Here is a 15,229-nt window from a genome sequence, read left to right as displayed (position 1 = left end):
CTAAAGCTGCAGACTCAAAGCCAGCCTGGGTCAATTTTTCTAAAACACAATTAAGATCCCAGGGAGAAAGAGCAGGCTTCCTGGGAGACCTACTATGAAGGCCAGCTTTAAGAAATTGTTTAGCTTCAAATCTAGAAGGTAAAGGAGGTGATAAAGGCAGACAAGCAGAAATAGGAGATAAATGGCCTTAACAGAAGAATAAGCTAACCCAGCATTGAGCAATTAACACAGATAAGACAGAACCAATGGAATGCACAAAGAAAGTGGATCCAGGTTATGAGAAAGACACCAAACAGAAAACATCTTCCATTTGGATAAGTAGGATTTCCTAGCAGTGGGTTTCCTGGTCTCCTGCAGGACCTTAAACACATCCTCAGAAAAAGGTATGTAGGTGAAATCAGAATCCTATCACCCACAGTGTCAATTGAGGAGTGTGTGTGTGTGTGTGTGTGTATGGGGGGGATGAGAGATCCCTTGTTCTATGCAAGTAGATCCACCCTGTGAGGTAACTTCTAATGTTTACCACTGACTAAATGCAGAAGAAGAGGGAACCAATGCTGTCTCAGCAAAAGGGAGTCACCAACAAGATTTTGGGAGCATCCTATGGAATTCTGAACAGGACTTTTGGAATGAGGAGAAGTGGAGGAAAGGCACAAAGAAACATCCCCTTTCAAGAAAAAAAAAGAGGGTCTCCACCTTCTAAACCAGAGTTCAGAAGGGAGGCAAAAAGATCTATTTGAGGAGTACCCCACTGGTGGACAATGTCCAGAAACACATCCCTGTGAAGCATCTGTTCGCGGGACTAACTTATGGACCTGCTCAAACAGTCTGCCACAATGGTTTGACCTGAGGGAATATAAACAGCCTGAAGTGTCATCTGATACTGGATAGCTAGTTGCCCACACTAACAGCTAACTGGCAAAGAAGATAAGACCTTGTCCCCCCTTGTTTGTTGACATACCACATCACTGTGGTATTGTCTGTAAACACCTTGACAGGACCTGGGGAGAACAGAGGTTGAAAGGCTTGAAGAACCAGCAGAAGAGCTCTCATCTCTTTGATGTTGATATGGTCTTTCAGCTGATGAGATGACCAAACTCCCTGCACCATTAGAGAGCCGAATGCTGTTCCCCATCCCACATTTGAAGCCCCTGTGAACAGCTCCTGAGAGGGGAGATGTAATGAAAAGGGAGTCCTGGACTGAGATCAGCTGCTGAATCTACCACTGAAGTTCCTGCTTGAGACATGGAAGAGGAGGAACTAAGAATTCAAGGGAGTAAAAATGCTGAAGCCAAACTGAATTTGGGAACCACCGAAGTTTTCTCATGTGGAGTTTGGCAAAAGGGAGCTTAGGAATGGTGGAAGCCATGAACCTGAGAGCACTCAAAAATTCTCTGGTTGTTACTGAAGCCAGGGGGAAGGGACTGAAAGAAGGAAATTAGAGTTAGGGTCTCCAGAGAAGGCAGAGATGCCATCATATGAACAGTCTGGATCCTGCACCCCAGAAAAACATGATCCTGAGAAGGAGTCAGCAAGGACTTTTTTAAATTTATAGTGAACCCCAGGATCTGCAGAAGGGAAACAGCAAAATGGAGATTTTGCAGCAAAATCTCTTCAGAGAATGCCTGAAACAGGAGGTTGTCCAAGCAGGGAATGACTTGAAGCCCTCTCAGCCTGCAAAAAAGCAATCACAGGAGTGAGGCATATGGTGAATGCTCTTGGGGCAGTAGAAAGGCCAAAGGGCAAACCAGAGAACTGAAAATGCCAAGAAGCAACAGACAAATGTAAAAACTTCCCAAAAAGGGGATGGATAGAGATATGAAGACAGGCATCCTTGACATCCAGAGACACCAGATAAGCCTGAGTGAGCAACAGAGGGAACAAAGTCTGAAGGGACAATATTTGAAAAGAAGGGATGTTCAGAAAGGTGTTTATATGACTTTGCCATATTTTCTGAGCACCAAAAACATTCTGAAGTAAAACTCCTTCCCCCTTTGGGAAAATGGCACCTCCTGAATAGTTCCCCAAGTCAGAAGATCCCAAAGCACCCTTGGAAAGAAAGACAACTATTCCTGAGGGGGCTGAGGAATGCCCATAAAAAGTGGAAGAGATTACCAGGCCATGAAATACCCTAGGTGGATAACGGACAGAACCCAGAAGTCTTGAGTGATCTTTAACGAAACAGGAAGAGAAAGGGAAAGATGAACAGAAAGAGGAATGTGGCTGAGAAGGACAGGATCATAAGAGATTACTAGGCTCTCGACCCTGAGGTCATTTTAAGCCTTGGATAGTCAAAGAGCACCTGGTTTGTCAGGAAAGGGAGACTTCCGTGATGAAGAATTCTGATTTGCTTTAGCAGGAGGAGCCCTGTTCCCACCCTTATAACCCTTGGGGGGAGGACAAGACTGCCTGCGAACAAAAGCTGGCTTATTAGGACAATTTCTCTGAAATTTAGGCACACGAGAAACAAAAACATGTTTAAGTTCTGCAAGGCCTAGCCTTTATCCTGAAGAGACAAACAAATCAGCAGCAGCTTCACCAAACAAGTGTTTGTTGTCCAGAAGCACATCCATCAACTCAGTCTTAATATCATCAGGCAAAGGTTGATGCTGAAAGCCAGGAATATCTCCTCATCACAGAATCAAAGGCAGCAGTGCAAGAAGAAGCATCTGCTGCATCATAACTACACTTAATGGAATGGTGAGCTACTTCTGAAGAAGTACCTAACAGAGAAAGAGCAGAAGCCTTCCTGTCAGAGTCTGGGATATCAGAAATTACCTGACCTGACAAGCCTCGGAAAGAACAGCCACAATATATCTAGACATATGGGTTTGATAACCATCAGCCCTAAAAGCTAAGGTAGCAGAAGTATAAACCTTCTTACCTAGTATTTCTATAGTTCTGCTGTCTTTATTAGATGGAAGTAACTTAGTAGAAGGCAGCAATAGAGAAGGCTTCTCAGATGCCACAGACATCACAGAAGGATCAGCAAAATAATTAGCCATGGTTTCCCCTGAACATCCGAAGTGGATGTCTGCAAAGCCTCCAAGGAAGAGCATAAGTCTGGCTCCACACCAGCCTCTGAAATGGTCATGGCAAAATAATCTAACAACGGAACCAAGCGATCTTCCTGGCTTTCACAAGCCTTGAGTGAAAAGTCCAGCGGATGTGGCACAGCAGAAGAATCAGGCCTAGATTTTTTGGCCTTCTTCCCAGGAAGCTGACCCTCAGAGCATGACGTTCCCTCCATCATGTCTTCTGCAAGAAGCTTAAGACGCTGGCTCTCCAAATACAAGGCCAAGGAGAAAAGCTGACTATGGAGAGTCTTGGGGACAAAAGCCTGACAAATAGAACAAGATGTATAGTACTGAGAAGCACAGAGATGAAATAAACACTGGTCGTGATGATCTTTACGGGGATTCTGTCTCCCACACTAGCATTTACCCTTCCTGGATGACATGAAACCTCACAAGTAAAAAAGAAAAAGGACAAGACCAAAAACCACAATGGGGCACTTATCTGAAACTCCTTGGTGAGAGGGCATTCAGACCAACAATCAAGAGATGGCATTCAGACTGGTGGCAAAAAATTTCTGAGGATGGTACATCTGGACATTACCTTTATGCACTATGCAAGGAGCATACGTGTGATGTACGGCATACCTTAGTGCAACCTAAAGACTTTGGTATACTGGCTGGACGTCAGGTTGCCCTTGGCAGAGGATCCTCACTGTAATGAATACTGCAAAAGTGAAATGGAAGATCACTGCATATTCTCCTTTATTGCTAAAATTGAGAAAGAAAAGTGACAGATCAATTTGTTGGTTCAAGTTAGATTAAGAAGGCACTTTAGGAAGGGTTTGTTCTCAGAGATATTCTGTCCTTATGAAAGGCAAGGAAGGCAGCCTTGCAAGAGAGTGCCTAAAATTCTGACACTTGTAATAGAAACCAGAAAAATAGTATTCCATGATACTAGTTCAAATGTTTTTTGGGTTAAAGCCCGAAGTAAAATGCTGACATCCCAGGGGGAAACTGGGTCTTGAACTTGGAGTCTCAGTAAAAAGATACCTCTCAAAAAGGCTTTGGATAGCTTAAGGGAAGCAACGGAAGCATTACTGAACCCTATGTGGAAGTATGAAATGGCTGTTAATTGCACTTTTAATAGTGGAATAACTTGCTCCAGCCATGAAAGGTTCTGAAAGAAATTCCAAAAATTTTAGGAAGAGGTGCTTAAAAAGGGGTCTAGTCTGTTAGAAGGTACCCAAATGGAAGAACGTTTCCATTTGCTTTAATAATTCTTTTTTGCTGAACTCCTTTGACAGGAAGATATAATATGAACTACCAGGGAAGAAAGCCTGACATCTCTGGCAATTGTCAAAATTGGAGAAACCATGCGGTTAAGCTTTAGAATCTTGAGGTCTGGTAGAGGTAGCCCAGAGGGGTGTGTGATGAGATCTAGGAATGGATCCAAAAGCCATGGGGGGATGAAGTAGATTAAGGAGAACCACACATGCCAAGGCCAGAATGGGGGCACTGAAGATTACCCTCATCTTGCACTCTATTGCTTTCTAAATGAACTTGGTGATAAGGGAAATAGGTGGAAAGGAGTAAAGAAGACCTGGGGGCCAACGATGGACTACAGCATCTCTCAGCGAGTGCCCCTGTGGAGGAGTGAGATCAAATTAACTTCTGCTTTTGTTCTTTAGGTATGAAGCAAAAAGGCTGCAGCAAGATTGGCCCCAGAAGATGAAAATTTTGTATTCTTGACAGACAACTTGTGAGGTCGTAATACAGTTCTGCTCAGTTTGTCCGCTAGCATGTTGGATGTCCCAGGCATGTGTGTTGCTACTAGAAAGTGGTTCAAAGACATCACTCACTGCCAGATTCTCATGGCTTCTCTGCAAAGTGGGTAAGATCAGGTTTCTCCTTGCTTGCTGATGCACCAAACTACTGTCATACTTGTCTTAAGTGTATGGCAATCGCATTCTTGGGCAGGTGGTTTTGAAATGCCTGCAATGTAAGGAAGATCACTCAACTCCAAGATGTTGATGTGAAGGTTGGCCTCTATCATGGTTCACGTTCTTTGGACTGTTCTCCCTTTGAAATGCCCTACCCCCACACGAGAAAGGAGGCATCCGTGGTCAATGTGGCTCTGGGTATTGGTATTGGAGGATGGAAGAGGGTGCCCTGTCCAACAAACTCCAAAGAAAGTGATCCCTGCAGACCTGCATGATTTGTAATCTATAATGAAGGGGGTGAGGTTTTTGAGATTACTGTACAGCTAGCGTTTACTGTGTGTCATCTGCCTGAAGGAACCACAACTACAGAGGAAGCAATTAGACCTAGGAGGTGTAACAGTAAATAAGACTGGGGTTTGGAATGATTCGTCACTCGGAGAGCTTTGGCTCTGATTGATATGACTTGTGCTGAGGGGAGTTTTGTTGCCTGACATATAGTGTCTATGTGACAACCTATAAATTCTATGGATTGAGTAGGAGGTAGCTTGCTTTTGCTGGTGTTTGTAGAAATGCCCAGGTGAAATGACAGTTGTAACAGAAATGACTGGTGTATTAGAACTAGATCCTTGGAGGTAGCTGTTAGAAGCCAATCGTCTGGATATGGGAATACTTGGATCCCTTGTAGCCTGAAACAGGATGTCACTGCTACCATTATCTTGGTAAACGCCCAGGGAGCTGTGGTGAGATCAAACTGCAGCACCCTGAATTGGTAGTGACTGGCTCCCAGTTGGAAACACAGGAAACTCCTGGCATGCCTCTGGATATTTATATGCTAGTAGGCATCCTGGAGATCTATAGAGCACATCCAATCATCCTCCTTGGGCAGAGGAAGAATGGACTGTACAGTGACCATCCATAATTTCTGCTGTTTTAAAAACTGATTCAGATTGCTGAGATCTAAAATTGGCCATGGGTCCCCTGTCTTTTTGGCACTAAAAAGAACATTGAATAGACTCCATATTCTAGTTGGTCTTGGGGAACCAGATGGATGACTCTTGTCCAGCAACTTTCAGACTTCTATTGCTGTGGATTCCAAATGATTGGATGGAATACTGGGAATCACTGGTTTTGTTTTGGGGTTTCCAAAAAGGGTATTGCATAACCTCTGGTAATGATCCTTAGCACTCAAGAATTGGAACTTATGTTTTGCTAGGCTAAAGGGTGCAAGGAGAAGCATCCCCTAACTGCCCCAACAGTGCAGCAGCTGGGCAAGCATTCAGGGATGATGCTGATAAGGTTTCTCTGTGAATGATCTGCAGAATTCTTGGTTTTGCAGACTGCCTCTGCCTCAAGTTACATCTAGTAAAATTGCCTCCAACTCTGCCTCTGGGTGGCCTATCCTCAGTAGAGTCCCGATAAAAACTTGACTTTTCTAGATCCACATTTTCCTTCCCCCTCCCCGATTCCTGTAGAAAGATATTTAAGAAGTAGAAAAATGGATTTACAGATGGTCCTTACCATACTACTCACTCCTGGTAAGTGTGTCTTTAACCTGTGGCCGAAACAGAGTGCAGCCACCATAGGGAGCATTTATGAAGGACGTTTTAAAGCTTTATGCAAAGTCACAGACCAACATCCAAGCATGATGTTACATAATAATACCTGTACTGGCAGCTTGGGCTGTGCGATCTGCTGCTTTAGATAACAGTCTCATGGCAAAATTCCATGATGACTGTAGGGTATACGACTGGGAATCCACACTTTTTTGGATATCCGCCTGTATGTTATCCAGCAGGGAATTTGAGCATTCCTTAATCAAATCCTTCTGGAAATGTGTCAAGTGAGCCGTGTAGTTCAGAGCTCAAACAGAAAAGTGGCTGAAACACAAGTCCTTTTCCTTAATCTGTCCAATGCCCTACACTCTCTGTTAAGGGGGGTAAACAGAAGAACTCACTTCAGTCAGTCTCTTTTTAGTGGCTGTTGCTATCACCATAACATCTAGAGGGGGACCCCTTAACTCTGTAAATTCTTTCTTTCTTTTTGAGCAATTAAAAGCCTGTCTGGTTTCTCTGGATTGAGCTCTCCAACATCAGATTCTTTCCATGCCTTCTGAGTAATAAGGTTGACTAAGGCCTTGGAAGGAGGGACCACCCTGAATGGCTGTACACAAAGGCTTTAAAAAACACTGACTCATCCAAAGGGGTATCAGTGGACCTTCCCTCCCTCTGTTTCATCAATTCCAGGATATCTCCAAAGGAAACGTCTTCGGGGGGGGGGGCCTTCTCCCTCATCTAAGTTGGTGTCTTTGGTGACAGACATAGGAGAGAAGTCAATGTGCTTCCTTTTCCAGGTCCTCTTCTGGGTAATGTGCCTTGGGACTCCTGAGGGACATGCATCGGAATTGGATGCAGGACTCAAATGTGGAGTAGTCTCGAGGCCTAAGGTAGCCATCTGTCACTGGCTACCACAATATGAGGAAGTAGGCATCATCTTCCTAGGGATTCTGGATGGATCCAAGCCCTGAGCATGTACCAGTCATCTTGGTCTGGGAAAGACCCTTTCCACAGCTTTGAAAGCCAATTCAGCCAATGGAACCCAGAAGAGCCACCCAAGTTAGCAGAATCGAAAGCATCTCAATTCCAAAGGCTGAAAGCTCTAAGGAGAACCTTGGAACTGTCCAATGCCAAAACACCAAGGGGAAGAGAGCTCCAAACATCTCTGGATTGACTGCACCATTAGAACTACGACACTGACACTCTGGCTCTGGAACACCACTTGAGCAGAGTGCATCACAGTCTGAGTGAGGGAAGACATCAAAGCCAAAGTCTCCAGGACTATCCACTCTGAAGCTGGTACCATGGGAAGAGTAAACCCATCATACACCAGCTCCAAGAATGCAGCTGGTGTAGGAAGCTGAACAGTCTAGGTGAAAGGAGCTGATCCTGGTCCTTTCCTTGGGAATTGGCCAGGATGACTTACAGCTGAATCCAAATCCTCAAAAACTTCCTAATCATCCAGTCAACGTCAAATTCAGTGAGGCTTCTAGCAGATCGGCCAAATCTAGAAGACGAGGGTAGGAAAGCAAGCCTTGACAGCATTTTTGTAAAATAGGAGAATGAGGCCTGGGGCTTACAGGCCCCAGTGTAAAGGACGTCTTAGGTGAAGGAATCTGGATCCTAATAACAGTCAGCTTGAGACTTTAGGTGCTGAACCGACAACAGTGACAGTAACACTACTCTTAGATCTCACTGATCGATCCTTGAATCTCTTTTCTTTATTCCTTAGTCTTATCAGTATCCTTGTCTGTGTCTTTTTCCCCTCAATCGCTCCCTTTTCTTGTCCCTTTTCTTCTTGGGGGAAGGGGAAGTGATGGCTGTCTTCAGGTCTGAAGACATTCTGGACCCTGTCTATGCAGAAAGAAGGCTTTTCGAAAATTAGCTTTTGTCTTCTCTCCTGAAGGGCCTCTGGTGTTAAATGCAGCACAGATGGAACAGGAAATCCTGTAAGTGGAAAGGCCCCAAACAACAGGCATCAGGGAAAAAAAAAAAAAAATATATATATATATATATATATATATATATATATATATATATATATATATATACACACACACACACACACACACACACACACAACACACACACACGCACACATATATATATATATATTTAAATATATAGAAATACACACACACAGAAATATTTATCAAAAAATAACTTGAGAAACACTTTTAATACCCTAACACTAGTCTATCAAAAAATCAGAAAAAAATCTGAAAAAGGTGGAGGAAATTTTCATTTATCATGAAGAAAGATGGAGCTCTTGGTCTACATGTCTGGATAAGTCAGGCGGTAAACAAGATCTGAGGTAATTCAGGCAGGAGAGGAGAATTGTGGGCGGGTGGGGGGGTCAGAGCTCTCAGATTTAAAGCTTTGGAATAAGGCGCCAAGCTCATATCCAGCCAGATTCGACAACCCACACTTTGAATCAGACAAAAAAAGACCACATTGGATACACACAATTGCTCCACAGAAACAAATGTTCTCAATTAATTTACACCTCTTTTAAACTGACAAGAAAAACAATTGCTCCAATTAAAAGTAAATTACAGTCTTGTGAAAGTCCAAAAACACAACACTCCTAGCTTTAACATAACTTTCCTGAAGAGGAAAGTAATAAAACAGCAACACAAATAAGAAAATGGAAGTCTGTTTTTTCCCCAAAGGGAATTGCCCAGCAAAGGAACCGCACAAGCTGACCATCGATCCTCAAAAACCTCCAAAGAGCATACTCTTCGGCAGCATTAAAGCTTAGAAGGGCTTTGCAACTAAATTTGTCTTTTAGTCAGCTGACGAGCTGCAAAGCTTTGAAAGCTGATCAGCTGTTACATCCTTGGCAGGAAATAACCCATCTAACTAAGGCTACTACAGCAGTGATCAAAATGATGATAATTAGGTTCAGTATGTGGCTCAGAGAGCAACAGATGAGAGATTCTTTTTATAAATTGTGCCTATCTTTCTTGCAACTGAAAAGCTATCAGCATTTCTCTGGTATACATTACACAGGATGTTTATGAATCTCACCTTTGCCATTTTAAAAAGTGTGTGCAAGTAAACTTTTATACCATTATTTTTATTTTTCCAGAAAAATCTATATAATGTGTGCCTATGGCATTTCTGTACTGTACAATAACTATTTGCTAACATCTGTAGATTCATTTCTGCACAATCCAACACAGAAAAATGTATCATTTCAAAAACACTCAAGTGCCACTCACAGCAGAGTGGAAATACCCTTTCAGAATTGCTGTAATAAGAATACCCTACCTGCAAAGCCCTTAGATCATTTTCTAAAGAATGTCCTACTAGTACTGCATCAGTAGGAAGCAACTGTTTTAGTCTGTCCTGGACATCTTTTAATCGTGTTTTTACATGACGCAACATCTTCCGAGTAATGCCTGAAAACCTATTAGAGATAAAAATGTACATTTGTAAGAGTATACAACAGCTAAGGTACTTCTAACAGCTAAGAAGACACTTACATACATACTTCACAAAAACATAACACATTTTCACTGGACTAATGTAAATGCGAAAAGGACAAATCTGTAGAGTTCAAACTGATTAAAAACATGTACCATTAAGGTAAGCGTCCTGTCTGGTGGACCTCAGCCATAAACAAATTATATAACAAAAGAAGGAAGCTACTGCACGTCAGAGCAAAATCCCATGAAGGGAAGACATCTCTGATCAACATTAGCAGAAAACTACGTTCTCTCATAAAAACATCCAAGGCCAACTTTGAGAGAAAAATCGCTAAGGACACTAAAGATGACCACAAAGCCTTCTTCAGTTATGTTAGAAACCTGGGCGGAAACCCTCAGATATGCTCAGAGTTGGTTCACAACAATAAAAAATACACTGAACCCACAGATATTGCCAACATTCTGGCTGACGGGTCCAGTGCAAATTTCTCCCCTCCTTCACCCCCAAAAGAAGAAATACTTATCCCAACTGAATGTAATCTCCCTGTCATCTCAGATGTCCAAGTGAGAACCACCCTAAACAAAGCAAAAAGCACAGCATCAATGGGACCTGACGGTATCCCGGGTTGCGTGTTACGTGAACTCCAAGAGGAGCTAAACCCACACATAATAATGCTATTTAAACTTAGCCTTACTTCGGGATATGTACCTGAACACTGGCGTACAGCAACAGTGGTCTCACTCCACAAGGGGGGTGCCTCTACAGACCCTGGAAACTACCGCCCCATAAGCTTAACCAGCCTGGTCTGCAAAGCTATGGAAAGAATCATTATGGAACTCATAAACAGAGACATAGGGGACCTACAGACACTTGACCCCACCCAGTTCGGCTTTGTAAAGGGCAGATCCTGCCTTTTAAACCTGGTTGACTTTTGAAACAGTCACTAGAGCCATTGATGAGGGCAAAGCAGTCCATACAGCATACCTGGACTTGGCTAAGGCCTTTGACACAATACCCCACTCAGGCATCATAGATAAGCTCAACAGCTTAAAAGTAAACCCTTATGTCACTAGATGGGTTGCAAACTGGCTAAAGGACAGAACACATAAAGTTAAAATCACTGGAGCAATGTCAGACTCAAAGCCAGTCACAAGTGGTGTCCCACAGGGATCTGTCCTGGGACCCCTCTTGTTCGGCATTTATTTCTCAGATGTTAAAGCAAACACGGGAGGGCTGTGGCTGACAAAGTTCGCAGATGACTGCAAACTAGGCGCCATAGTCAATACACCAGCAGACACACACATCCTACAAAAGGCCTCACAGAAACGGACAACTGGTGCCGAGCCACGGCCTTAAACTAAATGTCACACAATGTATAGTTATCCTCTTTGGGAAAAACAAAGTACCCACAAATTATCACATAGACATCAACCCACTGAGTACGGAAAAAGTAATCAGAGACCTAGGGACCCAAGTCGACAGCGACCTCTCATTTGATACCCACGTTGCCAAAGTGGTTAGAAAAACATTCTACCTTGCACACCTCATCATGAAGGGATTCACATCCAGATCCAAGGATGTCATTGTACCCCTATATTCCTCCCTCATCAGACCCATGATTGAGTACAATGCCCCATTTGGTATGTACCTCACCCGGCATTTGCAACAACTGGAGAGACCACAAAAGTACCCCACCAAGAGGATCAAGGGTCTCCAACATATGTCTTATTCTGCCAGACTAAAGAAACTTCAGCTCTATTCAGTAGCATACCGCCTGCTCAGAGGTGATCTCTGCCTGACATACAAGGCCATGTCCAATCAGGATCTGATGGACATGCTCCACCTCAAAAAAACCAAGTCCATCAGGACCACGAGAGCTAAAGACTTAAACCTCAGCACAAGTATGAATAGGACATGCTGGAGGGATAGATTCATAACCCAGAGGCTTCCCATGCTTTGGAACAAGATCCCAGTTCGTATTAGGCAGAGCCCCTCACTGACTCTCTTCAAGAGAAATCTTGATGAATGGATGGGAGATCGTAAGTTTACCCCAGGGGTCAAATCTGTGTCACTGCTAGACAGGGGCACAGTAAACTAATTCTATTATATAAGGGGACCTTCATTGTGTCACTACTAGACAGTGGCACAGTATTCTAAATTTATTCTGTACATTTTTTTGTATCATTTCATGGGGTGGCAAAAGCCACATCACTATGGCTAGGCTTACAAATGCCCCAGGGCAGATAGCCTAGTACTATACTATGGAACTATGAAACTATAAGCTTTCTCACTTCTTTTATGGGATTTTGGTGGGCATTGACATGAAATAACTATCACACTTCAGTGTAAAATTATTTTGGCTAGGCAGAGGACAACACAAAGGATTCTAAATGTGAGGTTTTACTGCAGACCTGTACTCCATCAGTCTGGAACTAATTTTGAAGTCTAGGCTGATAAAAAGCAAAACCGGTAATTAAAATAAGAGACATTAAATCACCAAAAAGTAATTATTTTAAAAGCTTCTTGTGCATTATCCTCACTTGTGAGGCAAGTAAATTCACATGAATAAACAATAACTCTGAAGTTACTCACAGCTATGTAAGACTGGTGAAACAGCAAATCTGAGAGAGAAGTACACTGTAAAACAGCAAACCAGGAGGACATAATGGTAAACCTTTCAACAGACTCAACCACAATCAGCAACATTACTAATGCCAGAATGAGTATTTAAGACCTGGATATTAACTTAATTTGCAATCCATTTAAAATGCCTTTCTTGACCTGACTCAAAGTTTGTAAATAACTTACAAAGGCTGCTCAGTTTGCCTGTGTCAGTAGATTCCAGGAAAGGAGATGCATAACGAGTGATGCTCATTCTATTCCAGGTCCAAGCATAACAACAGGGGAAAAAGAAAAACAATCACCTTTCACTGCCAAAGGTTGGCTTACTTTGGATCTGAACTGTAGCAGCAATGTTAAAGATGTATGTCACAAAATAATGCACTCATCAGTAGCTGGATTTACTGCTCAATATAATACCATGTGTGCACAGGAATGTGAACAACTGGATCAAAATAAGAACAGTTTACTCCCCACCACCCACAAACGTTGTGTAACACAACAATGGGCACATATTGTTGTCTTCATTTTCTTTTACTTGTTAACTGCCTCATACTTTCTCACAAAACTGACCATGCATCTTTAATCAGTACTATTCCCCAGTTCTGCTTCAAGGCAAGCCAACTTACCATACTGATTGTTTGCTTTATTCCTGTTATGCTTATATCCAAGCTCCTTTCCGGGAATTTGCTAACCCCAGGCAAAGTACTTAAAATGACTGCCAGCACAGTATCTATTTGTGCACCAGATGAGGTCAAAGTTTCTCTGCAAAAAACTCGGATACTGTTCACTGTATGATATGCTGTATATATTATAACTTCACAAAATAATTTTAAAATTATACGAGTTTTCAGTGTTTTGAGAATCAACCACATAAGTGGTCCTACTATGAAAGGTCAAGTTATTTTTTTGCAGGGGTAAGTCCCTCTTCCACCTCATGAGTTTACCCCACACCAACCCCGAGATACATATATTAAATTCATAGCTGCATAAACATGAAGGGAGAAATTTCTCAAATCAAAGGAATCACTGCTGACACACACACACACAAAACCATAGTGGCACCTGATTTCCTTTTGAAAACGGTTATCAGCATTTTGTCCAGACAACTTGCAGCTTGAGGAATTTTTTGACCTTAGAGAAGTATAGATATACCCTAGCAACTTCCATTCTACCAAATGATACAGACCCTTCATAGAAGCCCATTTTCTACAAAATCATTTCCTTTCTAATAAAATGTATCTGGTATTTGAGTACAGGATACATACCTACCTTGAAAAGATCTTCTTTTTGCCTTTCTTTTCCAGATATAAAAAAAACATCTGCTGTTTTACCAAATGCAGAGTTGTGTGAAACAAGATCGTATGTTCACAGATAAATACTAGGCTATCAGTATACAGACTATTACAACCCTTGCCAATAACCACAGGTAAAGACCTTAACCGTTATGCTACCCCTCCACCCTCGCTTAGTATTTCCCAAGGAGAAAAGCTACACAATAAAATCTTGAAAAAGGATCAGAGGCTTCTAAAAACATCGCACAAATTATAAAAAACATGTGAGTCTTGCGAAATCTGTATACAAAATATTTATGAGTTAAAAAAGTAAATGTTCATATTAGTCTGTTATTACATTTTGTCAGGGGAAGTGCAAATGCAGTCCCACACTACCATAAATTATGCAGCTGAGTATCCCATATTTGTGGACATTACAGAGGTCAACCCGCTCTGCATGCAATCAGTGAGCCTCACCCTGGGAAAACCACCGTTCTGATCGTAATATCTCCCCCTGTCAGGTAACTATCTTATATTCATGCTGAACCAGCAGTACACTGTTTGGAACAGCCCGATTAAACAATGACCTGCTGACATTCAAAAAAACAAGCGCTTTTTAATTTTATACAAAAGTTCAACTCAAGTGCCTTCTGTGCAGAGTCTACATGTTCTCCATGTGAGTTTTCTCTGGGTGCTCCAGTTTACTCCCACATTCATTCATTTGCCAATAAACATCTTCAGTGTAAGATTCAGTTCTCAGCCAAGTACACTCCCAGACATGTTCCTTAATGAAGCATTTCAGTGTACAAATTCAAATTATACCTACTTTAACAACCAATTTCTCTATTTTGTAAGCTATATTACTACTAGAACTAGATATAGGTTTCCTGAACATGGTCTAAACTGCAGCTTTTATGATTCCAGGTCTGCTAAATTAATTAACCCAACAGCTAATTAACAGATGTATATAATTTTTCCCCATATCTAGTTACCCTGAATAATTATCAAAGGGCAAAGTTGTCAGGCCCAGCTTTCTTCTTAGAACCAAACACCACACAGCGCTGCACATGCTTTCTCCTCTCAGGCACCTACTGTTTGGCAAGCTAACTCCATCAGCATTAAGGAAATCAGCATTTAGTCCAAACTCAGAATGCAAATCAAAAAGCACTTCTTCAAACAAGCCAAACACTCCTGCTTCAACACAGGACATGTCACCTAACCTATTTCCTTTCAGTCTTTTCTCCTCTCTCAAGATTCAATGAAGACTGACACACTTTACAAACTAATGCATATATTTGTGCATTACACATTACGCGACTGTACATTGCATTGTGCTTGTTCAATGGGATGTATGTACACATTTTTTCCTATGTAATTAGTCTTAACTACTCTGT

The 15,229-nt window shown here is 42.1% G+C and overlaps 1 protein-coding gene and 1 non-coding gene across 2 annotated transcripts in view; both read right to left on the bottom strand.

Annotated features, from left to right (window-relative positions):
• REXO5 (RNA exonuclease 5) overlaps window positions 1–15,229 on the bottom strand; it is a 1,525,618-nt gene that overhangs the window by 903,292 nt on the left and 607,097 nt on the right. The window contains exon 9 of the mRNA XM_044089498.1: window positions 9,784–9,922. Coding sequence (XP_043945433.1) covers window positions 9,784–9,922 — 139 coding nt within the window. The remainder of the gene's footprint in view (window positions 1–9,783; window positions 9,923–15,229) is intronic.
• LOC122817410 lies at window positions 14,202–14,364 on the bottom strand. Its single transcript, XR_006367241.1, has one exon. It is a non-coding gene; the product is annotated as a U1 spliceosomal RNA (small nuclear RNA).

The sequence above is a fragment of the Protopterus annectens genome, chromosome 12.part0 (assembly GCF_019279795.1).
Source record: "Protopterus annectens isolate FY-2018-M chromosome 12.part0, PAN1.0, whole genome shotgun sequence".
Classification (NCBI taxonomy): domain Eukaryota; kingdom Metazoa; phylum Chordata; order Ceratodontiformes; family Protopteridae; genus Protopterus; species Protopterus annectens.
The sequence above is the reverse complement of the archived record's forward strand: the minus strand, read 5'-3'. Positions and strand labels throughout refer to the sequence as shown.